This window comes from Meles meles, chromosome 6 (assembly GCF_922984935.1).
Source record: "Meles meles chromosome 6, mMelMel3.1 paternal haplotype, whole genome shotgun sequence".
Classification (NCBI taxonomy): Eukaryota; Metazoa; Chordata; class Mammalia; order Carnivora; family Mustelidae; genus Meles; species Meles meles.
In genome coordinates this window covers 130,792,724-130,819,006 of record NC_060071.1, presented here as the reverse complement: position 1 = coordinate 130,819,006, position 26,283 = coordinate 130,792,724, and the positions used below count along the sequence as shown (strand labels likewise).

The 26,283-nt window shown below is 40.2% G+C and overlaps 2 protein-coding genes and 1 pseudogene across 7 annotated transcripts in view; 2 read left to right on the top strand and 1 right to left on the bottom strand.

The window, feature by feature from the left end:
- CEP128 (centrosomal protein 128) overlaps positions 1-6,907 on the bottom strand; it is a 412,817-nt gene extending 405,910 nt beyond the window's left edge. For 4 of the 5 annotated variants that reach the window (XM_046006995.1, XM_046006999.1, XM_046006997.1 and 1 more), the window contains exons 1-2: positions 6,751-6,901; positions 4,306-4,466 (exon numbers count right to left, since the gene is read on the bottom strand). The gene's annotated coding sequence lies outside the window, so the exon portion shown is untranslated. Of the gene's footprint in view, positions 1-4,305; positions 4,467-6,750 lie in introns of all 5 variants that reach the window. The other variant, XM_046006996.1, reaches the window with a different exon arrangement.
- On the top strand, positions 1,221-1,682 carry LOC123943116 (annotated as a pseudogene).
- A 15,555-nt stretch (positions 6,908-22,462) lies between the features above and the next one.
- The window catches only part of TSHR (thyroid stimulating hormone receptor), a 175,413-nt gene continuing 171,592 nt past the window's right edge, over positions 22,463-26,283 (top strand). For both annotated transcript variants that reach the window (XM_046009166.1, XM_046009167.1), the window contains exon 1: positions 22,463-22,632. In XM_046009166.1, coding sequence (XP_045865122.1) covers positions 22,463-22,632 — 170 coding nt within the window. The remainder of the gene's footprint in view (positions 22,633-26,283) is intronic.

Genomic DNA, 26,283 nt, shown 5'->3' with positions numbered 1-26,283 from the left:
TGAACCTTTCTCCAATGTCCATATTCCTATTTATCCCTTCTCATCACCACTGGCACCAATCATCATTTGGACTTTTCTCAACTCAGTCCTAGCCACCAAAATGGTTTCTCTAATTGGGAGTCTTTTTCTAGCCTTTCCAACTCTCAAGGACACTTCACTGCCCATGTAAGATTGAGTCTAAGTTCTTGAATCAGGAATTCAAGACCCTCAGCTAGCCACTCTCCTCTCCAACAAAAGAACCATAGAAAACATAAGGTCTGCGTTCAGCTCTTGATCCCAACTATTCTTCCATCACTTCCCTCCCTCCCTAATATTGTGAGTTCTGTCTAGAACACCTTCTGCTGTGTACTATTGCCACTTAACAAAATTTCACTCATCTTTCCAGGCATAGCACAAATAATACAGTCTCAGTGAAGCCTTCCATCTCCAGCCAGAAGGGATCTTTCCATCCTCAACATTCTTATAGCTCTATAATCATAGCAAGACATTTATTAAACATGTCCTTAATGTAACTGTTTGTGTCATGGAATTTTTCTTCAATTCCTCTAATATGGCATACTCATTTCCCTGCCGGATTCATAGCCTAGAACCTTCTTTTCACTCCTTTCCTTTACTAACTCTTAATTTTTCCTTCAAATCTCAGTTTATAGGAAACTTCCCTTAAAAAGCTTTCCTTCACTGCCCCCACCCAACTCTGGGCCAAGTGCCCACAGTGAATACAACTTCATCACAGCCCATAGACTGCTAACTGGCTGTTCACTGGTCTGTTCCCTCAGTAGACTCTAAATTTCATCAGAGACTCCATTTACTTTGTTCATGGTTGTGTTTCAATACCTTGCATAGTGCTGGGCATGTAGTTGGAACATTTTTAAATGAATTTACAATTAAATTTTCTTTATTATCCTGTCTAACTAATCTAGAGACAAATTTCAAAGAACAGGAGTTCACAAATAGCAGGTACTAATAAAATAACTGCTGCATGAAATAATTCTAGTGGTAAATGACCTAAATTATCTTAAGCCTTCAAACAATATGTATTGAACTGAAAAAAGTGTAAATATGAATACTGGATAATATGTCTATTCAGAGTAAACAAGGACAAACATTTCAAATTGACTTGAACACATGTGCTAAAACTTCTAACTGAATCAAATTTAGAGAGTTTCTTTGACTTACTACAAATCACTTTATCATAGGGCTTTTAGTGTTTGGGTCAGAGGAGGCCAAGGTGCAACTGCCTTCAGTCATCCTGAATCCAAGTTCATCCAACACTAGCCATTTCCACAATGCCACCTAGGTTCGACTCCAACAAGATCGAACTCGTGTACCTGATGTGCACTGGTGTGGAAGTCAGTACCATGTCTGCCCTGGCCCTGGAAGGTGGGCCCTTGGGGTGTGAATGAAGTAGGACCTTCTGTCTCTGCCCTGATTATCAGAACCCTCAAGGAATCACCAAGAGAAGGAAGCAGAAAAACATTAATCCAGTGGACATATTACTTTTGATGAGACTGTCAATATTGTCTAAAAGATGTGTCACGGATCTTTAGCCAGAGAACTCTCTGGAACCATTAAGGAGATCCTGGGGATTGTCCAATCTGTGAGCTGCAATGTTGATGGCTGGCACCCTCATGACATCATAGATGACATCAACAGGCAGTGCAGTGGAATGCCCAACTACTTAAGAATTACAGAGGAGCGGGGGGCCTGGGTGGCTCAGTGGGTTAAGCCTCTGCCTTCAGTTCAGGTCATGATCTCAGAGTCCTGGGATCAAGCCCCGCATTGGCTCTCTGCTTAGTGGGGAGCCTGCTTCCCCCTCTCTCTCTGTCTTCCCCGTCTCTCTGCCTACTGGTGATCTCTCTCTCTGTCAAATAAATAAATAAGAGTTTTTTTTTTTAAAAAAAAAGGAACTACAAAGGGAAATATTTCAATAATGGATCATTTAACAACCAAATAAATAAATAAATACTAACCATAGGTCACTTCTTCAAAGACATCTCTCTTCATTCAGAAAAGCCTAGTTCAGGGCTTACTTTAACTAACCCCTCCATTCATCTCTAAGCTCACTTGTCCATGAGCACTCACTCATTCATTCATGAGCACTTACATGGCAAATCTGATGCACAGGGTAGACTCTAAATGTTCATCAGCTAACTGGATTCATGTAACCACAAATACTCCCATCTCCCAAACACGCCAAGCACCAGCATTGTACAAATCTATGTTAAGAGTTATAAGAATTTCAGGGAGGTGTGCATATCTGAGAAAGGCCTGATCAGTCTCTTAGGATCATTGGTAACAATAACAAGACACCAGAAACAAGGTTAAAAATCTAAAGGACAAACATAGAAAAATATTTGCAATATATGAGAATGAAGGGATTAATCATCTCTTTTAAAAAATGGGGGAAAAAAACAGTGCAGTAGTAAAGGATACGAAAGGATAGGTAAACAGGCTATTCACAGAACATACTTTATTTCCCTAACAATTGCAAATTAAAATGATAAAATCATATTCTTGTTTCTCCGTTTTGTGCAGATGAAAAAAAGCTTTGGCGTGGGTACACCTTGCTCTAAGAGTATTAACTAGAATAATTTTTCAGGGTGCCTGAGTGGCTCAGTTGGTTAAGCGTCTGCCTTCAGCTTGGGTCATGATCTTAGAGTCCTGGGATCCAGCCCTGCATGGCTCCCTGTTCAGTTGGGAGTCTGCTTCTCCCTCTCCCTCTGCCCCTCCCTGTCCCTCCTGTGTGTGTGTGTGTGTGTGTGTGTGTGTGTGTGTGTGTGTGTCTGTGTGTGTGCATGCACACGCTCTCTCTCAAATAAATAAAATCTTTTTGTGTGTGTGGTTTTAATTTCTATTTGGGATTCACTTGATGAGGACTAATGCATAGGTTGGTCACTTCACTACTGATATATAAAACCTTTTATAAATAAATAATATAGACTAACTTTTCTGGAAAATAACTGGCAAGACAAAAATAAGTAATATGTATGTTCTGACTCAGAGATTTTATAATAAATATTATTCCAAAAAAATAAAAGCAGATGAATGTATACATCTTACATGTAGGTATGTGTATAATTTCACTGCAGAATTAGTAAAGAGAATAAATAAATAAATAAATAAACAAGAGAAAACAAATAATATATTAAATGGATCCAGTCGTTGAGATACTGGTAGCAGTTAAAACAGACAAGATAGAAATTTATGTGCTAACATGTAATGCATTAACAAGAAAGAAAAACACACTATAAAATAGTATGAACAGACTAGAAACATTTCATAAGAGAATCAACTTAGTGACAATATTAGACAGATAACAATGAACGCTAGATTATTTTCATATTACTCCCAGATGTATCAAGACAGCAGTTCAGAACTTCTGGGCTAGATTATTCTAATCAGGCCCCTCCATCTCTAAAATTCCTAAATTCTAAGAATTTTGTACAACATAGATCTTGTACATGGTATTATTGCAAGGTCCCAATGCATCTCCCCTCTATATTGAAAGGCCCTTTATCAAAATGCAGTATGAAAATATTAGGGCTCCTGGGTGGCTCAGTTGATTGAGCATCCCACTGTTGGTTTCAGCTCAGGTTATGATCTCAAGGTTGTGGGATCCAGCCCCGTATCAGGCTCCAGGCTTAACAAAGAGTGTGCTTAAGATTCTCTCCATCCCTCTCCCTTAGCCCTACCCCCCATATAATAAATAAATCCTTTTTTTTAAAAAAGGCTAATAGACCCCTTTGAACATGTAAAGAGATTAAGTAACAGTAAACACAGCTTATATAGTATATCTAATCTAAAAATGCTAACTGTAAATCAAATCTGATTAGTGAACAATCATAAACATCAATGTGGTCTCTTTGCAGTGGGCAGGGCTGGGATTTGTCAAAAAAGATCTGGGGACAAAGACCACTGTTTTGGCTCCAGATCGCAAGCAAGTCAAAAAAAATCTATCTGAACCTCGACTGCCTCAATTACAAAATGAAAATAAGAATTAAAGTATTATATCGATAACAGGTAAAATGTGCTTAAAACATTGCTTGGGACAAAATAGATTCTCAAATATTTGTCTAACAGAAACAGTAACATCATTGTTGCTTTTAAGTTATCTAGTTTGTTGCCCTGAATTTTTTGTAACATCAAATCTGTTTGTTCATCTGAACTTTTATTCACCCCTTTCACAACCATCCTATCTTTATACTGCATGTTAGAAAGGAGTTTCTTGCCCCCCAAAAGTCTATCTCTTACCCACCCTGTGTGAAAATCCGTTAACTCAGAAACTTAGGGAGAAAGCCTACTTACAAAGCACACCCCCAAAACTCCGTGTTGTTCTCCTCTGTGTTCTCCTCAGTGCTCTTCTTAGGCACATATGTCTGCCTCCTATCATTTCTTCATGAGGTTCAGGGCAAAAGGCCTCGTCAAGTAGATGATCTTTGGTCGCCCCTATACTTTCCCCAAACCACCTAAAGATAAATGAAACAAGGGGGTAAGACATAACTACAACCTTAATTTTTTTATATATAATAAAGGATGAAAATAAGCTCACCCTCACCATGCACAATTTACAGCATAACAGACAACAGAGAAAATGTTCCTCGTGTCATGCAAAAGCCCCAGTGAACTCATAGGAATTCTTCACATCCAAGCATCCAGCCAGCATACTCTTCACTGGTCACTTCCACTCACGCCTGGTCACCCCTTGGGTTGGCTAGTGTGAACTGTAGCCCAAGTCTGGCAAAAAATACTGTCCCTGAGCACGTCTATCTGTGAGTAAACTCACTAAGGCAGGCAATGAAGTTAACAGGTTACATTTGAATTTAAGAGCCCAATTCTAGGGGCACCTGGGTGGCTCAGTGGGTTAAAACCTCTGCCTTCAGCTCGCGTCATGGTCCTAGGGTCGTGGGGTCCTGGGATGGAGCCCCGCATCGGGCTCTCTGCTCAGCAGGGAGCCTGCTTCCTCCCCTCTCTCTCTGCCTGCCTTTTTGCCTACTTGTGATCTCTGTCAAATAAATAAATTAATTAAATCTTAAAAGAAAAAAAAGAGCCCAATTCTATTTCTAAGCTAGTAATGAACTATCTGCTAGCACTCATCAAGGAAATATTTTATAAGCTGCCCAACTCTTCCCACATTTAGCACTGCAAAACAATAAGTAAAAGTAAAATGTCTTTGGTGGTAAGAGAGAGCTCTGGACAGAAATATTTTCAATTCTTTGTAACTGCTTTCAAAGCTCTTCTGAGAACTGGTCATTATCTACACAAAAAGTAGTTCTGGAGGGGCACCTGGGTGGCTCAGTGGGTTAAACCTCTGCCTTCTGCTCAGGTCATGACCTCAGGGTCCTGGGATCCAGCCCTGCTTTGAGCCCTGCATCTACTCAGTGGGGAGCCTGCTTACCCCTTTCTCTCTGCCTGCTGCTCTGCCTACTTGTGATCTCTCTCTGTCAAACAAATAAATAGATTTAAAAAAAAATTTTTTAAGAAGTAGTTCTGGGAATACATATATAAACAACTGAAGAAAAATGCATTCTGCAAAAATTAAATCAAAATAAACTGTCAGAGAGTTCAAAGTGACCCATGTCATGCAATGACAGAGAAGACACGGGTAACATACACACACAATGCACTCATCTAACAAAGAGGAAACTTCCCAAGGTAAGTCATATAAACAACCAAATTTTTCTGTACCAGTGTGAAATGGCTGAAGTTTTAATCTTCGCTCTATGCTGCCAATACAGTAGTCACTAGCCACATGTGGCTACTGAGCTCTTAAAATCTGGGGGATTCGAAATGACACGTGCTGTAAATGTAAAACATGTAACAGATTGTGAAGACTTAGTGCCATTGAAAAAATTGTTTTAAAATGTAAAATATCTCAGAAAGATTCATTTGGCTACATGTTAAAATGAAAAAGTTCTGGATATACTGTGCTAAATAAATTCTTAAAATTAATTTCACCAGTTTCTTTTTTACTTCTTTAACGTGAGTACTAGAAAATTTAAAATTTGTGTGTGTGGTTCATATTATATTTCTATTACAGAGCGCAGTCCTGCAGAATTAAAATAAATAAATAACAAATACTGAGCCCTTCCTCTGTGTCAGGCCCTGTGACATCCCCTACACCCTACTCAGAACAAGGCTGCAAAGTGGGTTTACAAGACATCTGCCTAAAGTGACCGAGCTTCATCAAACCAATAAAAAAACCAATAAAACCAATAAAACCAATAAAAAAACCAATAAAAAATGAATGCAGCTGGCATTCAATGCAAGGTGTCCCTACGAAATAACTTAAGTAAGGGACTGTTAACACCCAGCTTCCACGACGGCCTAGGAAAGCCAGGTGGCTAATACAGCGTTCCCGAAAGCAGCACCTTTGTAACCACGGAACAGGTACAAAACGTCGTTATATCCCAGGCAAGTTAACACCAGAATGAGCCCAATATCCTAGACAGCTCGGGCTTCGCAGCTGCTAGCACCAAGACTACCTGCTCCCCCAAAAAGACCTATGTAGTTCAAATTCCCTGGATAACCTAACCACGACCGGACCGTAAACACTCATGCTGAGGAAGAGGCGACGGGATACTTGGCACGCTGCCTCCCCCCACCCTGACGCACTCCACCAGTCCACCGCCACACCCCAGATTTCCGCAGGTTTGGCGTCCCCACCTCTGGGACTAGGGAAGGAAGGACCTAAAACTCCTAATATAGAATAGGGAAGTAGTTAAGGGTGAGGAGGCGGTTGGGGGCAGGTACCTGAGACAGAAGAGGACCCCAGGTCCTTAAAGCCGGATCATCGCCGAGGCCCCTCCCGGCTCCCACGGCCACCAGCGACCCAGAAGGTGCAACTGACCTGACGCTGCGTCGCAACCGACTGTGCTTTCCCCAGACTCGCAGCTATGGCAACTTGAACTAGCCGCCTAGCCACAGAGAGAGAACAAGACCCCGCTGCTGCCGCTTGGCCCTCTGGGAGTTGTAGTCCATCTTGTCCTCAAATGTAAGGAGTCATCCAGAGAGAGGCCCGAAGAGAAACTTCAAATCCCAGGATGCCATATGACTGGCTTTAGGGCGACTTTCCCGGAAGAAGCCGGATTAGCTGGCACCTGAGTCCCTAGGCCGCGCCCTCTTGCCCTGTTCTTTTTTCTTAAAGGGCCAGTATATTTTATAGGCGGGAAACACCTGATCGTGAGTTAGCTGCCTTGCCCCCGACTGTAATTTATTCAGAAAAGTCTAAAACATTTACTTTAAAAAAAAAATAAGAAAAATTCAAAGTAGTTGCAATAATAACTGACTCCGTTTCTTTTACTCCTTTCAGAATAGGGAAGAGCACTTTCCAGAAGTGAAATGTACAAGTCCCCTTAATACCAGAGCCCAGCATCTTTTTCCGAAGGCTCACAAATTCTTAGAACTGGAAGGGAACAGAAATTATCTAGTCAAACCCTTTAGGTCTGGAAGGAGTGACTTACCGAAGATCACATAATCATTAACAGCAAACCAAACAGGGGCTACATTCAGTCTAGGGTGTCATCTCTTCAGTCATTCTAGAAGATGAGAGAGACTCATTCCAAGTAGAAGCTGGCTTCAGTCGGGGGGTTGGAGGGGGTGGCTATAAAAACCTCAGCAAAGAATTCAACTTTGGAAAAGCTATGAAGAAGTGAAAATCAATTAGTCATGTAAAGCCTCATTTCCTCGTGTTCTGCCAAAAAGACCATTGATCACTTCCTCCTCAACGCTAAAATCAAAATTTGCTTTATCTGTGAAAGCTTTCCTGGCTACTTCAAGAAAAGCTAGATCGCATTCGATGCAGTTTCCCTACTTTGTGCTGTAATTATCCATTTCCCAGTTGGTCTCTTCCATCAGACTCAGCCCTTCAAAGGCGGGCCAGATCTTTTCAAATCAGTATCTCTTTTCTCAGTCTTTCCTCACTTCACCTCTCCCTCTCTCTCTCCACCTCCCCCCACCCCATACATACACAAAATCATCAATAATTAGCATACAAATTTGATATATTCAAATAATTCAATTATTTTCTCTGGCCAGCACTGAGGGGTAAAGTTTATTTCATAACGAGTTTGAACATAAAATAATTCTTCTAAAAATTACCTACGTATTTTCATGTCTTCAAGCTGCTTGCTCATAGTTTTATTCAAGAATATATTCCACCTGATACAGAGATTAAGATAATTAAAAACAGCCATAAAGTTTTCCCATATGCATGCAGAAACATAACTCTGCATTTTAATTTTTCAAAACAATCATATTCATTCATGTAATTCAACAAATGTATGCCATAGCTTTCTAGCAACCAGACACCTGTATTACACACTAAAGATGCAATAATCATGAAGAGATGAACAACAGTTTCTTTGTCTTCATGTTGCTGAGTCAAGTGAAGAAATATTTATTAAACAAATTTCTACAAATCTGGGTGATAAAGTACTGTGTAGGTTTCCATGGAGAGACATGAAAGAGAAACTTTTTAGGGAAGTGATATCTGATCAAATGCAAGATCTACCAAAAAAAGCTAATGTCATTTTGGGCTGCATTAATAAAAATCAACTGTCCACAACCTCTTTTCACTGGTCCAACCCTATTCAGAGAAAAGATTAAATTCTGAGACCCCATTCTTTAAGTGATATTAACAAAATAAAGCAAAATCAGAGGATGCAACTGGGACTAAGGGGTGGAGAATAAGATTTGAGTTCATTATGACCAAGATATTTTAAAATACACTATTAAATTAAAGCAGTATTTTTGTCAGGTGATGTGCTCTCCATCCACATATATGACTTCAGAAAAAATCTAGTGAAGTCAGATCATAGAATCGTTCTCCTCCTTAACAAAACAGACAAAATAAGAAAGCCAACAAAAAACGTTTTACACAAAATGTGTCTTATAACTCCCAAAAACATTTATTGCCTTTAATCAGTATGACAGACCCATATTATCCAACCCCAAAACCACACTCAAGTAGAATCATCTGATTTTAGAGTTGGAAAAACCCACAAAGATTATCACCTGCAGAACCCTTCTTTTGCAAACAATGTAAATAGAAACATGGAGAGATTACATTGTTAGTAAATAGAAACAGAGAGAGATTACATTGCTAGTGTTGTTATAATAAAATACCTGATTTAAGAGTTGGGAAAACCCACAAAGATTATCACCTGCAGAACCCTTCTTTTGCAAACAATGTAAATAGAAACAGAGAGAGAGAGTACATTGCTAGTGCTGTTATAATAAAATACCACAGAATGGGCTGCTTAAAAAAACAGAGATTTATTTCTCACAGTTAAGGGAGCTACAAGTCCAAGAGCAAGGTATCAGCAGGTTTAGGTTCACCTGAGGACTCTTTCCTTGGCTTGCAGGTAGTTGTCTTCTCTCTTTGCTCCCACATGGCCTTTTCTCCATGAAGGCAGCTACTTGATGTCTCTGGCTCTTCTTATGAAGATACCAGTTATTTGGGATTAGGGCCCCATCCTCAAAACCTCATTAAACCTTAATTACCTGCTTACAGAGACTACCTTTAAATATGGTAATATTGATGCTTTGAGCTTCAACCCACAAGGCTGGGAAATCAGACCTGATTCAGCCTGTAACATGTGATTTCCTCAAAATTGTACCCATTTACAACTAGTGTCACCAGTGATCTTCCCACAACACAATACCTTGATAATGGTAGATGTGACAGATATTTTTGACATAACTTACCCATATTACCTCTTAACTAGAAATGATTCTATCCACAGTCTTGGGCCCCAAAGCTTTGTTTATATTATATAAAGTCCCTTCTCTAACCATGGCTGATTGGTCCATGGCTGAAACAATTTGGGCCCATCAGGATCTTTATCCTTTGAGGATTTAAAATTGGGACCCCAGCATTCAACTTGTTGCCTGAAGAGTCTTGATGTACAAGTACAAGCTGAGGCTGTCATGGTGAGGTGACCATCTTCATCATCCTTCGAGGAGAAATGGAAAAATCTAATCTGCAGAGAAAGAGAGAAATGAGTAAATCAGCAAAAGTAAACTGTGCAGCCCCAGAGAAAATAAGCCTAAGAGGACAGAACCTTGACTCCTGACAAATTCCAAGTTCCTGGCTTTAATCTTGTTATTTCCACTGTATTCCACATACTTGTGTTCTGGGACCCATTAGAGGCAGCCGAAGTTGGTTAAATGCACAGATTCTTGACGGAGAGCACCTGGGGTCACACCTTAGTTGTAATACCTCTCAGCTATCTTATCTCAAGCAAGTACCCAATCACTCTGTCATCACTTCTTCACCTGCCAAATGGAATAAAGTTGTTTTGAGGTTAAAAGAAATGAATGTATATGAAGCATTTCACCCAGTGCCTCGTCCATAGTAAGCCCTCAATATATGCTGGCTGATATATAATATGATATCCCAGAAAGTTAGTTCCATGAGCATTGAAACTTTGTTTATTATTTTGTTCTAGATGCTGAGATCAAAGAATATACCTTGTTGCCTTCTGAAGATTTCCTTTTGAAGCTTAAATTCTATTGATTGAAATCTAAACTCTCTTGACTAAGATTACTTTGGTGAAGCCCAATTGTCCAGCCTGTGAGATCTGAGATCTTAACATTACATTAATTCTTGAGCAGTTTAATCAGAAACTATTTCAAACCATACCAAACATCCAACATCTAAATTGGCTGGGGCGCCTGAGTGGCTCAGTGGGTTAAAGCCTCTGCCTTCAGCTCTGGTCGTGATCCCAGGGTCCTCGGATCGAGCCCCACATTGGGCTCCCTGCTCAGCAGGGATTCTGCTTCCCCCTCCCTTTCTTCTTACTTGTGATCTCTGTCTGTCAAGTAAATAAATGAAATCTTTAAAAAGAAAATCTAAATGGATTAATCCATAGAAGGTTCTGGGATGGGGCTAGTCTGAGAGCCCTGACACCATCATCATACCCAAATTCATATAGAATGGATAAGCAGAGACAAGGAAAGAAAGCTACTCCATTAGAGGCTGCTGGTCAGCACTGTTTCAAGTAAAAGGAGCAGAAGTTGTATTTTTCCAATACCTTGCAAATTCATACTACTGTGAAACAAAAGCAACAAACTGATTATTTCCATGTAACAGAAAAATATAACTGGAATACTAACTAAGAATTTCCTCAAGTATTCTCTTTTCCCACTTGGTTCTTCTCCCACCTCTGTTTCAGCCAGCTAAGCTGGTCTGTGCTTATAGCCTCAGAGAAGGTATGTGACCACAAGAAACAGAAAGGTAGAAGACGAGAAAGAGAAGAAGAAAAAGTATTCTCACCCTGGCTGGTGAGCATGAAGCATCTAGATTCTCACATAAGACTGGCCACATAACTTATGGGGCCCAGTGCAAAATGAAAAGGTCAGGCCCTGTTCAAAACTGATTCAGATTGTCAAAATGGCGTCAGCAGAGCCTTAAACCAAGAATAGGGCCCTGTGAAAATCCACAGATTACCAATTGGACAGAATAGAGAGTCCTGAAATAAACCCACAATTATGGTCAATTAATCCATGCTGAAGGAGGCAAGAACATACGATGGGGGAAAGACAGCCTTTTCTATAGTAGTACTGGGAAAACTGGACGGCTACATGCCAAAGAATGAAACTGGACCACTTTCTACCACCACACCAAAAATAAACTCAAAATAGATTAAAGATCTAAATGTGGGACCTGAAACCATACACATCCTGGAAGAGAACACAGGCATTTTGCTGGCAATGACCATTGCAACATTTTTCTAGATATGTCTGGTAGGACACAGAAACAAAAGCAAAAATAAACTATTGGGATTACATCAAAATAGAAAGCTTTACAGTGAAGGAAACCATCAACAAAACAAACCAAACTACTGAATGGGAGAAGATATTTGCAAATGACATATCTGATCAGGGGTTAATATAAAAAATACATTTAATTTTTTTTAAAATATTTTATTTATTTATTTGAAAGAGAGACAGTGAGAGAGACCATGATCGAGAAGGTCAGAGGGAGAAACAGACTCCCCGTGGAGCCGGGAGCCCGATGTGGGACTCGATCCCGGGACTCCAGGATCATGACCCGAGCTGAAGGCAGTCGCCCAACCAACAAAATACATTTAAAAAAACATACAACTCAACACTTCAAAAACCCAGAACAATCTGATTTAAAAAATGAGCAGAGGATATGAATAGATACTTTTCCAAAGAAGATATATAGATGGACAACAGACACATAAGATGTTTAACATCACTAATCTTCAGGGAAATGCAAATCAAAACCACAATGAGATATCACCTTATACCTGTCAGAATGGCTACAATAAAAAAAAAAAAAAGACAAGAAATAGCAAGCGTTGGTGAGGATATGGAAAAAAAGGAACCCTCCTGCACTGTTGATGGGAATGTCGATTGGTACAGCCACTCTGAAAACAGTATGGAGGTTCTTCCAAAAATTAAATATAGAAATTCCATATGATCCAGTAATTCTACTACTGGATATTTTACACAAAATGAAAATACTAATTCAAAAAGACATGTGCATGCCCATGTTCACTGCACCTTTATTCACAATAGCCAAGATAGAGAAGGAACCCATGTGTCTCATTAGTAGAGGAACGGATAAGGAAGGTGTGGTATATATAATAAGATCATGTCATTTATGATTAGGATATTAAATAAGTCATATTGAGGGAGAAAAATACCATATGATTTCACTGACGGTTGCCAGAATTGAGGAAGAGAGAGAGAATGAGCAAAATGGATGAAAGGGAGAAGGAGAATACAGACTTCCAATTATGGATAAATAAGTCAAGAGCATAAAAGGCACAGCATAAAGAATATAGACAATGACACTGTAGTAGTGTTATATGGTGACAAATGGTAGCTACACTTGTGAACTTAGCACAATATATAAACTTCTTGAATTACTATGTTGTACACCAGAAACTAATGTAACATTGTGTGTCAACTATACACAAATTTTAAAAAATAACAAAAAGAAATTGCACATCACAAACCCATGAAGCCAATCTTGCTCTCAGAAAGGAGCTGGTCCAATGCTTACAAGCAAAGGATTTGGAAGAAAATATCATGAATGGTGCATCTGGGTGGGTCAGTGGGTTAAGCCTCTGCCTTCAGCTCAGGTCATGATCTCAGGGTCCTGAAATCAGATCCACATCAGGCTCTCTGGTCAGCGGGAAACCTGCTTCCCCCTCATTCTCTCTGCCTGCCTCTCTGCCTACTTGTGATCTCTCTTTGTCAAAATAAATAAATAAAATCTTTTTTAAAAATTATAAACAAGAGCAGTCCCCCAAAATAGAAGTGACTCCTGATGGGGAACTGTAATAACTGAGAAACAAATTGAGGGCTTTGGATGGGAGGGGGATGGGGAGATGGGTGAACCTGATGGTGGGTATTAAGGAGGGCATGTATTGCATGGAGCGCTGGGTGTGGTGCATAAACAATGAATCTTGGAACACTGAAAAAATAAAATTTAATTTAAAAAAAAGAAAGAAACAGAAAACAGAGTCCTCAGATGGGGGTCTGGGGGACAGATGTGAAAATGTTGAAGGAAAGCTTGTGTCCATAGAGTGCCCAGCCTCTACTCAAGACTCAAGCAAGTACTATTCATAGCCTAAACCTAGTTAACCTGCCCATTGGCATTAAGAGAGAATGTCCCTTCAAAAGCAGCCTGCATTTTGTCTAATGATTGTCCAGCACAGATAATGATCATCAGTACCACTCTACTTTGCTTGGTTCTATCTAGCCACCACAGATGGGCAAGCTCCCTTGTAATACCACAGACAATTATAAATCATAAGAAGGAAGATGAAACACCAAAATGGGATGCTAGGCTAAGGAAAAGAAAAATTTCCAACATCCTGATTCGTTAGGACTGAATGGAACTACTCAAAATTCTCGCTGAACAATGACAGTGATGAAAGCCATTCTCTTTAAGCCAGCACAAAGTGATCCTAAGTGGTTCTTGACCTTTTCTGCAATCAAGTTTTCAGATAACTGCAAGTCTGAGGAGAGTCAAAATAAGAAAAGATATTCCAAAGATGACAATGCCCACTTCTGAAAGAATCATCATCAACCATTCATTGTGTAGAAGCACTGCTCATTCCATACAGTTCTTTTTGGTCACACAGTTACTAATTATAGGTATCAGTCACTGTCAGGAGCATCACATATTAAAATCACAGCAGTTTGTTGCATTCAGGTCAAAATGAACAACTACTAATGTACAAACCCAAAATTCTAAAACAATTCATTAAAGCTAAGTAATACAGTCTTTGCTCTACTTTAATAGGCACCTTTGGAAAAAAAGAATTCACACTAAGCACTCTTTTTGTGATATTTGAACCATTTTAATGGTTCTTCTACCAAAAAAAAAAAGTCATGTTCTATAGTCATTCTCATTAATCTGTTATACTTAAAGTGATTTTTGTGTGTTTTTAATGGATCTGAATGCTAACACTTTTCTTTTTACTTAAAGTGACTCATTTTCTCATCTCATGTGTTCATTTGTCCTAGTTTAAAAATTATGCTAAGGAAAAAAAATTGCTTTATTGATTGTCATAGCAATTTGCTGAGCAGGCTGCTAGAAAATGGTTATCCTGAAGGCTTGTTTCAATTTAATGAACTGAAACCAGTAGACATAGTAGAATTTACCTGCATTATAATAGTCACCAAGCCAAATTTATGCAATCAAAACCCTGATTAAAATGTTACAGATCTCAGCATACCACTTCTGTTCCTAGAAAAGATGGAGTAGCAGAGACCAGATTTACCCTCCCACCAGACTCAAAAAAACAAACAAAGAAACAAAAGCAGGTAATATATACAAAGCAATGCTTTTTAAAACAGTGAATATCAGACAAAAAAGGGCAATGATCCCTGAGAGACAGGAATCAAATAAGATTAGCTTTAGGATTGCCAGAAGTTCCTGCCTTGAATTTCCATGCCATGGTACCAGGAGAAGGAAGCCAGGAAGAGCCCAGTGCATTCTCTGAATTGAGGAAACAGAGCTGAGAATTTGAAAAGCCCAATGTAACTGGAGTCTGCAGGACAAAATCTGGAGGGAAGAAAGCTACATAAAAAAACTCCAGAGAACCAAAAAGGGTCTCCATGGAGTATTCTGCAGAGCACACAGCTTCCCATGCTTATGAGGAACCTGAAGCTAGAGAGAGAAGCATCTGAGAAGATGGGAGGGGAAAGTGCCTGTCACACAGGACCAGGAACAGTGACTACTCCCAACTGCTGGACCGAAATGCTTCGTTATGCATGGATCATTAGGTGGAATACTCAGAAAAGTCTTGGCCCAGGAATGGGGAATATCTAGTGAAAGATCAAATGCTACTCTGGTCCTACCTAACAAAACCTTGAAGCAAGATCCAAAAAGATCAAACTGTTTCCAAGTAATTAACCATATCTGGTAAGAAATATCAAGAATATTTATATGAAGGCAAAGAATCCAGCACCAAAAGGAGTAAAATTTATAATATCTACTATCCAAACAAAGATTATCAGGCATGCCAAGAAGGAAAATACCACCTTTTTTAAGGAGAAAGATAAACCAATGTAAACTGACCCAGAACTATCAAAAATGTTAGAATTACCAAACAAGGACATTTTTGTGGCTTGAATCTTGTCCCTCAGAAATATATCTTGAAGTTTTAATACCTGGTCCTTGTGACTGTGACCTTATTTAGAAATGGGGTAGATATTCAAGTTACATTGAAGGTTATTATAATACTAGATTGGGGCTCACGCTAATCCAATGACTGGTGTCCTTATATGAAGAGGGAACTTTGGTCATAGAGACATGCAGAGAGAATATGTTGTGATGACAGAGGAGAGACTGAAGTGATGGAAGCCACGGGACATCAAAGAACATTGCTAACCATCAGAAGCTAGAAGCAGTAAGGAAGAGCCTTTCCTAGAACCTTCACATAGAACATGAACCTGACAACACCTTGATTTTGGACTTCTACCCTCCAAAACTAAGAGGGAATTATCTTTCTGTTGTTGTAAGCCATCAAGGTTGTGATACTTTGTTACAGCACTAAACGAATACAGACATCAAGATAGTTACTGTGTTTCATATGTTCAAGAAGTTACTTAGAGACAGGGAAAATGTGAAAAAGGCTTAATTTGAAATTCTACATATGAAAACTTAACCTGGGATGAAATTTATACTAATAGGATTAGTAGCACATCAACTATTTCAGAGAAGGAAAAAAAAAAAGAATTTGTAGACACAGCAAAAGAAACTATGCAAAATGAAAAACAGAGAGAAAAAGAAATTTTCTAATGAAAAAAATAACAGTGAGCTCTTTGTGAGACAACTTTTACCAGCCTAATAAAAGTATAATAATCAGAACCCTCAAAAGAGTGGAAAGAGATAGGGATAGAAAAAATATGGAGAAATAATGGCTTAAAAATTTCCAAATTTAATGAAAACCATAAATACACAAATCAGAGAACCTCAAAATACTGCAAAAGAAATAAAAGAAAAATATGTCAAGGTACGTGGTAATCAACCAATGATAATGAAAGTCTTAAAAGTGGGCTGAGGGAGGGGAAAAAAGAGTATGTCACAAAAGAACAAAGAAAATTATGACAGACTATTCATCCTTGTAAACAATGTAAGCAACAAATCAATTTAACAGAGAAAGAGAAAAATACTGTCAATCTTTAATTCTATGTGTAGCAATGATATACTTTTAAAATGAAGGCAAGACTAATATTTTTTCAGATACACAAAAGCTGAAATCATTCATAACCAGAAGATATGTACTACAAGAAATGATAATGAAAGTTTTATGATTTAAATTCTCTTAAAAGATAATTGGCTATCAGGACACCTGGGTGGCTCAGTCAGTTAAGTGTCTGCCTTCGGTTCAGGTCATGATCTTGGAATGGAGCCTGGGATCCAGGGAATCTGCTTCACCCTCTGCCTCTCACCCTTCCCCTGCTTGTGTGTTCTCCCTCTCTCTCTCTCTCAATCTCTCAAATAAATAAATAAACTCTTTTTTAAAAAGATAATTGGCTCTCTTAACAAATAACAATGTGTTACGGGGCTTATAACTTACGTGTAGGTAAAACGCATGGCAACAGAAGCAAAAGGCCATCAGAGAGAAAAAACAGAAGTCAAGTTCTTAGATCATACATAAAGTGGTATAATATCAGCTGAAGGTAAACTATAATAACTTAGAGATGCATACTACAAACTCTAAAAAACCACTATACTAACCAGACAAAGGGTTATAGGTGAGTCAACAAAGAAGATAAAATGGGGGCGCCTGGGTGGCTCAGTGGTTTAAGCCGCTGCCTTCCGCTTGGGTCATGATCTCAGGGTCCTAGGATCGAGTCCCACATTGGGCTCTCTGCTCGGCAGGGAGCCTGCTTCCCTCTCACTCTCTCTGCCTGCCTTTCTGCCTACCTGTGATCTCTCGCTGTCAAATAAATAAAATTAAGAAAAAATAAAAAAGTGGGGCGCCTGGGTGGCTCAGTGGATTAAGCCGCTGCCTTCGGCTCGGGTCGTGATCTCAGGGTCCTGGGATCGAGCCCCGCATCGGGCTCTCTGCTCCGCAGGGAGCCTGCTTCCTCCTCTCCCTCTGCCTGCCTCTCTGCCTACTTGTGGTCTCTCTCTCTCTGTCAAATAAATGAAATGAAATCTTTAAAAAATAAATAAATAAATAAAAATAAAAAAGAAGATAAAATGGAATGATAAAAGTTCCTGGATTAACCCAAAAGGGGGGTTTAAAAAAAGGGGGGAACATCAAAAAACAGATGGGACAAATAGAAAACTAGTAACAGGGTTATGGGCTTAAACTTATTATCAGTAATGACATATATAAATAATCTATACAGTCAAAACAAAAGGTAGAGATTGTCAGATTGAAAACAAACTTAAGGGCGTCTGGGTGGCTCAGTGGGTTAAGCCGCTGCCTTCGGCTCAGGTCATGATCTCAGGGTCCTGGGATCGAGTCCCACATTGGCTCTCTGCTCAACAGGGGGCCTGCTTCCCTCTCTCCCTCTCTCTCTGCCTGCCTCTCTGCCTACTTGTGATCTCTTTCTGTCAAGTAAATAAATAAAATCTTTAAAAAAAAAAAAGAAAGAAAGAAAACAAACTTAACTCTATGGTATGTATAAGAAATGCACTTTAAATATAAAGACATAAAAAGGTTGAAAAAAGTATAGAAAAACAATAGCATGCTAATGCTAATCAAAAGAAAGTTGCATTGACTCTATCAATAAGTAGATTAAAGAACAAAGGATATCACAAAAATAAAGAAGTCCATTTAGTAATAATAAAGGCATCAAATCACCCAGAAATAAGAGAGTTCCTAGGCGCCTGGGTGGCTCAGTGGGGTAAGTCTCTGCCTTCAGCTCGGGTCATGATCTCAGGGTCCTGGGATAGAGCCCCACATCCGGCTCTCTGCTCGGCAGGAAGCCTGCTTCCTCCTCTCTCTCTCTCTCTCTCTCTGCCTGCCTCTCTGCCTACTTGTGATCTCTGTCTGTTATTAAAAAAAGAGAGAGAGAGAGAGAGAGAGAGAGAAAGAGAGTTCCTAAACATTTATGTAGCTAATAACAGAATGTCAAAATACACAAAGCCAAAACTGACAGAAATGGAATGGAAAAAAAGAAAAATCTCCACAACTGTTAAAAACAAGGATATCAGAAAATTTTTGGATGGTATCTATGTTTCTGAAAAAGGAACAGTTCAGCAGGCTGATGAATAAGATCTGAGTTGTCCATCTGCAGAAACAGCAAGAACCCGGATGATTTTTCACACTTATTTGTGATATTTTAAAGATGCAATAAAAGCTATACTGATTTGTGGCTTAAAAAAAAAAAAATCTCCAATGTTGTAAAAAATTTCAGTACCCACATCTCCTAATTGATATAATAAATAGATAAATAATAAAAAAATACATAAGACTTGAACATTATCAACAGTATGACCTATTGACAATTACAGAATGCATGCCTTGACAACAGAATGCACATGTTTTCCTAAGTGTACATTGATCACTTATCAAAATAGACCACATTCTGAGTCATGAATGTCACTAAATTTAAAAGTTCTCAAGACATAAAAACTATATTCTTTCTCTAAATGGAGTATTTTTAGAAATCAGTCATAGAACAAGATCAGGAAAATCCCCATATATTTGGAAACTCACATATTTCTAAATAACCCATGAATCAAAGAAAAAATTTTTAAAAATTAGAAAGTATTTTAAGCTGAAGGAAAATAAATTTATAAGATATCAAAACTTATAATATGTTGCTGAAGTAGTACTTATGGGAAAATATATAGCATAATATATCCATAATGTTATCAAAGAGAAAAGATCTCAAATCAATGCCTCCAGGTTTCAATTTAAGAAACTAAGAAGGACAGGGGCACCTTCGTGGCTCAGTCCACTAAGCATTTGACTCTTGATCTCAGCTCAGGTCTTGAGCTCAGAGTAGTGAGTTCAAGCCCTGTGTGGGACTCCATGTTGAGCATAGAGACTACTTTAAAAAAGAAAAATGAAAAAAAAAAAAGAAAATTAAAGAAACTAAGGACAAATTCAAACCAAAGGATAAAAAAAAAAAAGGCAATAAAGGTCAGAGCATATATCAATGAAATAGAACATAGAAAAACAATCTAGAACCCATGAAACAAAAAGCTGCTTCTTTTTTTAATTTATTTTATTTATTTGACAGAGAGAAATCACAACTAGGCAGAGAGACAGGCAGAGAGAGAGAGAGGAGGAAGCAGACTCCCTGCTGAGCATAGAGCCCGATGTGGGGCTCGATCCCAGGACCCTGGGATCATGACCTGAGCCGAAGGCAGAGGCTTTAACCCACTGAGCCACCCAGGTGCCCCATAAAAAGCTGCTTCTTTAAGAACATTTACAAATTTTAAATTATTGGCATAAAAGTGTCCATAATATTCTCTTGTCACCTTCTTCATAACTGTACACTGTGTTCTTTTTTTTTTTTTAAGATTTATTTATTTATTTGACAGAGAGAGGGAGAGATCACAAGTAGGCAGAGAGAGAGAGGGGGAAGCAGGCTCCCCGCCGAGCAGAGAGCCCCATGCAGGGCTCGATCCCAGAACCCTGAGATCATGACCTGAGCCGAAGATAGGCTTAACCCACTGAGCCACCCAGATCCCCCTGTATACTGTGTTCTAATGTCAACTCTCTCATACCAGAGACCAGTACATTGTGTCTTTTTTCTTTCTTTCCTGATTAGCACATCTAGAGCTTCTGTTTTGATGGGGATGGGAGAGCAGAGAGACAGGCAATATATTAGGAAACTAATGAAAAACAATAACCAATGATAAGTGGTTTGGTGATAGTGAAAAGAGGTAATATGATGAGGATCTTCAGAGGACACCCTCCTGAGGCAGTGATATTTAAAGCAAGATTTAAATAATGTGAAGATCTGGGGACAGATTGTTGGGCATGGAGTTCCAGCGACAACAAATTCCAGAGGTGATAATAAACTTGTCTTATTCCAGGTCCAGCAAAGTGATGGTAGGGGCTGGACCTTGAAAGGCAAGAATCAGCAACCTTTGGCTTTCAGGTCAAATTCTGCCCCAGGTCTGTTTTGGTACAGCCTACAAGCTAAGAATGGCTTTTATGTTTGTAGAGGGTTGTGTAAAAAAGGGGAGGAGGAGAAGAAAATGCGACAAAGATCGAATGTGGCCTCCAAAGCCTTAAAATATTTATTATATAGTTCTTTACAGAAAAAGCTTACCAGTCCCTACAGTAGGATCTTCCTGGTTAGGCTAAAAAATCTGTATATAATTTTCTTTCTTTCTGTTTTATTTTGTAATACCTTTTTTTTTTTTTTTAGAAGAGTATTCCATTGTATGGATGTATCACTGTTCATTCATTACCTAGTCAATGGAATTTTGCGTTGTTTCTATTTTGGGGTGATTATTAATAAAAGCTTATAAACTTTGAAATATTTTAAGTGTACAGTGCAATGGAATTAAATAAATATATACATCCACTTAACCTTCAGGCTAATTAAAATATAGAGCATTCCCATAACCCCTGTGAGTTCTTTCCTGTCTTTTTTCTGATCAGTCTCACTAATTATTATTCGGATTTCTGAATTATTATTCATTCTAGAAACATATTAATGGAATCACACTGTATATGAGGAGCTGATGTTCTGTTTACTCTAAGGAGAATTTAGTAAGCAACTGAAGGCTTCTTTTTTTTTTTTTTTTTTTTTGCAACTGAAGGCTTCTTAAAAAAAATTTTTTTAAGATTTTATTTATTTGACCGGGAGATAGCACAAGTAGGCAGAGCGGCAGGCAGAGGGAGAGGGAGAAGCCAGCTCTCCACCCAGCAGGGAGCCCAACGTGAGACTGGATCCCAAGACCCCGGGATCATGATTTGAGCCAAAGAGAGCCGCTTAACCGACTGAGCCACTCAGGCGCCCAACTGAAGGCTTCTAAGAGGGAAATTGGGACGATCTGATTTTAAATTATCTTTTTGGTTACGGCGCAAAGACTCATAAGTTGAAGATAGTGTGCCACTTACGTGTTCTTTTTATTCCCATCTTCGCGCGGTGGGGGGGAGGGGGACAGAATATGGCTCAGTAAAATTCCTGGGCAGACCAGAATTGACTGGCCGGCCTCCAATCCTATGGCAAAACTGGGATTCAGAGCTCCGATCAGGGCTCCCAAGTGTTCCTGCAGTTCCCAGTTCTGCGCAGCAGATGGCCCCAGAGCGCAGTTGCTGACGCGGAGTCCTCGGCTGCCCCGGGAGCCGCGCGCGGCCAGGGGAGTCCGCGCCGCGATTTCTGTGCTTGTGGCGGCTCGCGCCCGGCGGTCCGGGTTTGCGCTGAACTGGGCGGGCTGCGAGGATCTGCCCCGGGTGTCGCGCTCCGCTGCGACCGCGCTCCGGCTGTCCGGCGGGGTGCGCCCGCCTCCCACTCCTTGCAGAGGCTTCTTAGGTCGGGAGAAGCCGAAGTTCTGCAGGACCCCCGTCCGCCCTGGGACAGTCCAGCCGCGGGGACCTACTCTGGCTGGAGTGCGTGCACGTGGTCCCGGCAGGCAGTGCCCTCGGGAAGCTCCCCAGGGGAAAAGGTTGACCACTCGGTTTAGAGACAAAGCAGCGTGTGAACTAGGCTTTGGAGAGAACTCCCGGGAGGAGGGCGTGGGGCTGGTTGGAAAGAAGGGACAAGTCGGACTGGTGTTGAGTGTCTGGAACCGACGGAGCGGGCTGCGTGGCTCCAGGGCACCGAGAGTGAAGCAATTAGTCTTGTTGGGATGGACAGTTGCCTAGGGAAACAGAACATTCAAGAGCCACTTCTTTTCCCTCTCCAGCCTCCCCTTGGGAGCTGAAGTCACAACCCCAGCGAGTCCTCTCTCCTCCCACACTCCTGTCCTTCAGCCTGCGGGAACCTGAGCCGCAGAAGGCCGAGACGATCGTGGAGGATGAAGAAATAGCCTTGGGACCCTTGGAAAATGTGGCCGACGCCCCTGCTGCACCTGGCGCTGCTTCTTGCTCTGCTCAGGACCCTGGCGGGGAAAGGGTGTCCGTCTCCCCCCTGCGAGTGCCACCAGGAGGATGACTTCAGAGTCACCTGCAAAGATATCCACCGCATCCCCAGCCTGCCGCCCAGCACGCAGACTCTGTGAGTACCTGGGAGAGGTGAGGGTAGGATCAAGAGGCCAAGGGCAGCAGCAGAAGTGGACAGAACCGCACAGAAAAGCTTGAGAATGGGTGTGTGTGTGTGTGTGTGTGTGTGTGTGTGTGTGTGTGTCTGTCTGTCTGTCTGTCTGCGCAACGAGTAAGAACTCAATGGCCCAAATTTGGGATTGCTGACACCCTAGTTACTCATCTCACAGGAAAAGGTAAAAAAAAAAAAAAAAAAACAAACTTCGGTACAGGATGAAAGTGAGAGTTATTCTTTCTAAAGAGCTGCTGTTTTTCACTTTGTCTAGGCCTGGCTGACTCTGACTTGCACTTAAGATATTAACACTAATATTATGATAATATATATTATATATCAATATATAATATATGTTAATATATATTGCTATTATGCAACTCAAGAATTGACTCAATTGAGCTCAAGCAGAAGCTTGTTGAATAAGTAAATGAACACATGAATATGCTAGTCTCAGATTGTCCTTTGTGTGATGGGGAGGAAAAAAGGCCAGAGACATCACTCCTTCAGAGATCGCTTTAAAGGGGGCAGAATTTCAAATCATGGAAGGGAAATGGCTCTGACCATAGACGGGAACTTGGAGTCATCCTGTTTATAGTTCTGCCCAATGTTGAGGAGAAAGGATAATGTTGGAGGAAGAGCTAGGAGTCAGAACACCTGCATTCTCTTCATCCCTCTCTCACCAACTGTGAAATTAGGTGAGATCATTTACTTGGGAAAACCCAAGATTCTTTCTGGGTAAAAGAGAGAGTTCAATTAGGGGTATTCTGATGTCTTTGAGGCAAGTGAGGGGATCCAATGGATCACAGAGAATAAACTCCTGGGGAGACTTTGAAGACAATGGGGGGCAGGGGAGGGCCCACGTTATGGGGAAAGAAGTTATTCTGAGATACCGAAGAAACTGATGAAAGCGTGAGTGAAAAGGCATGCTGATTTAGACCATGGCCACAGCCATCTGCAACAGTAGCAAAGTGACTTGCAAATCTTTGGGGGGCAGTAGAACTCTTTTGACAAAGGAAAGCTTCTGAGAGAAGTCAAGTATGTAAAGACAACAATTACATTGTGCTTATTCCAATCCTTAGCACTTTACATGAACTCACCTGTTGACTCCTCAAAAATCCAACTGAGTGGATAATTTCACTATTCTCATTTTGTAGATGGGGAAACTAAAGCATGAAAAGTGAGGCAATTTGTTCAATGTCATGCAATTATAATTTGTGGTGCTAAGACTTGAAATAGCGCAGAGCTGCACTCTGAAACCCCCTGCTCTCAGATGAAAGGAGGTCTCACCCAGCTTTTCCCAGTGTGGTCATGAGAAAGAAAGAAGAAAGAAAAAAAAGAACAAAAGAAAAAAAAAAGAGAGAGAGAGAGGGAGGAAGGAAGGAAGAAAGAAAGAAGAAAGGAGAGGAAAAAAATGTAAGAACTCAGAAGAATAGGAAGTTAGGGGCAGGAAAGAAAAAAGAACAGAAAGAAGGAGGGAATGGGAAAAGAGAGGATGGAGGGAAGGGGGGAGGAAAAGAAAGAAGATATCTAGGTCATAGAGGACATTTCCTGCTGAAACAAACCAGACCTTTGTCATTAAAAACCTGTTCTGGGTAATAGGGAGGGCACGTACTGCATGGAGCACTGGGTGTGATGCCAAAACAATGAACACTGTTATGCTGTAAATAAATTTAAAAAAAAGAAGAAGAAGAAAAAAAAACCTGTTCTGGGTGGTAACCATTTTTCTGAAACTCAATGCTTTGTTACTGTGGCCTGTTTTACAAATTATAATGGTGCTGAGAGCATTTTTTTTTTCCTAAGCCTTATCTTCTATCCATGTATTATGGTGCTGAAATGTAAACAGATTGTCCTTTTCTGTATTACCCATACACTTGCCACGTGTTTTGGTAAATGGATGGGAGACAGTTACACTCACTGGAATAGTGATTCTGAATCTTCTTCTCTACTTCCCCCCTCTACAAGGGAGTATGATTCACTCTTATTTTAACAGTGGTTCTGACTAGGTAGGAAGTAAGGGAGAGTTGCTATTCCTACTCCCCAGTGGAACATTCTAGAATCTTTGATACACAGGTAGTTTGAAAAAAAAAAAAATTGCTCCTCCTAACTGAGGATTATTGATTTAAGGGAAATTAAGCCAGTAGAATAAAACTAAAAATTTAAAAGTTGGCATATAATTATAGAGATTTACCACTTGCTACCTGTGTGCACAAGAGGACCTTCCCTTCTCTGAATGAGGAGGAGGATGGGGTTGGACAGTCATTCTGGATTTATATGGATTCTTCCTCAAGAAAGTGCTGCCTTGCTTGTCTTGTCCTTTGATGTACCCACTTTCAGGCTAATGATGGTGGCATTCACTACCTCCTCCCCCTCCCACTCTCTCCAACTCCAGTGGAGTGATGGTTAGTCCATCACATACTTGTTCCTTCAGAAATGTTTATGAAGGAGCCATTGTGGCTATTCTTTTCAGGTTCTGGATTTTGCTTCCATTCCTTGCATTTTGCATCTGTGACTCTATATGATGGATCAGCCCAGCTTTTTTTTCCTAAACAGAAGACACTAACTCATCATCTTCAGAATTTTTGCCCTGTGTTCCACCTGTGTTATTATTCACTTGTTATCTTTAAGTGGTCCACTTCTTTATCTGAAAGAAATATACTTAGAAATTTTATGTCATGACAATAAATGGGGAGTCAGCATGACTTGCTATAAAAAGGAGGTAATCCAAAAAGCTAAATATGTTGAAAACACAAATGTAATTATATTCTAGCTCATGACTATTGCCTGTGAATGCTCCAAGCCTGAAGCTGACTTTCTTTCATTAAAAGGGAAGAGTGATAAGTGTTAGAGAAATATTAGGGGTGCCTGGGTGGCCCAGATACTTGGGCGTCTGCTTTCAGCTCCAGTCATGATCCCGGAGGCCTAGGATTGAGCCCTGCTTTGGGCTCCCTTCTTAGTGTGGAGCCTGCTTATCCCTGTCCCCCTGCCAATCCCTCTGCTTGTGCTCTCTGGCTGTTTCTCTCTCTGTCGAAATAAAATAAATAAAATCTTTAAAAAAAAAAAAGGAATGTTATTAAAGAGATACCAATTCAACTTGCTGTCCTTGATGGTATCAGGAGAATTGAAAAACCATGGAAAAGGGAATCACTTTTTCTCTGTGTGATTCAATATTGTTTCATGCCATGTGGGGACACTCCACCTAAAATAATCTCATGTCATACCTGTTTTCCACGCTTAGGGAAATGTGGATTTATCCCATATTTCACAACTGTTTTGTCACAATCAATAGTCATAACCTGAGTAACACTTGATTTCCAACCTAAAGAGAAGCCCTCTGCTTTAGCCCCTACATGCTTGCCAAACACAGCCCAATATTTTGTGTCTTAAAGATGGCATCACTTCATGCTTGTAAATTCCATGATTTATTCTCTTTTTATCCTCTGTGTGTGTAATGGTTTTGATGGAAAGTAACAGAAAACCCATTCTGTCTGGCTTAAGGACGGAATAAATGTTCTGAAACAATAACATGTAATTTACAGAATTAGTGTAGATCCAGGCTTTCAAAAGAAGCCAGGGCCCAGGGCAGGCAGGGAGTTGGAGCCATAGCCAACCATC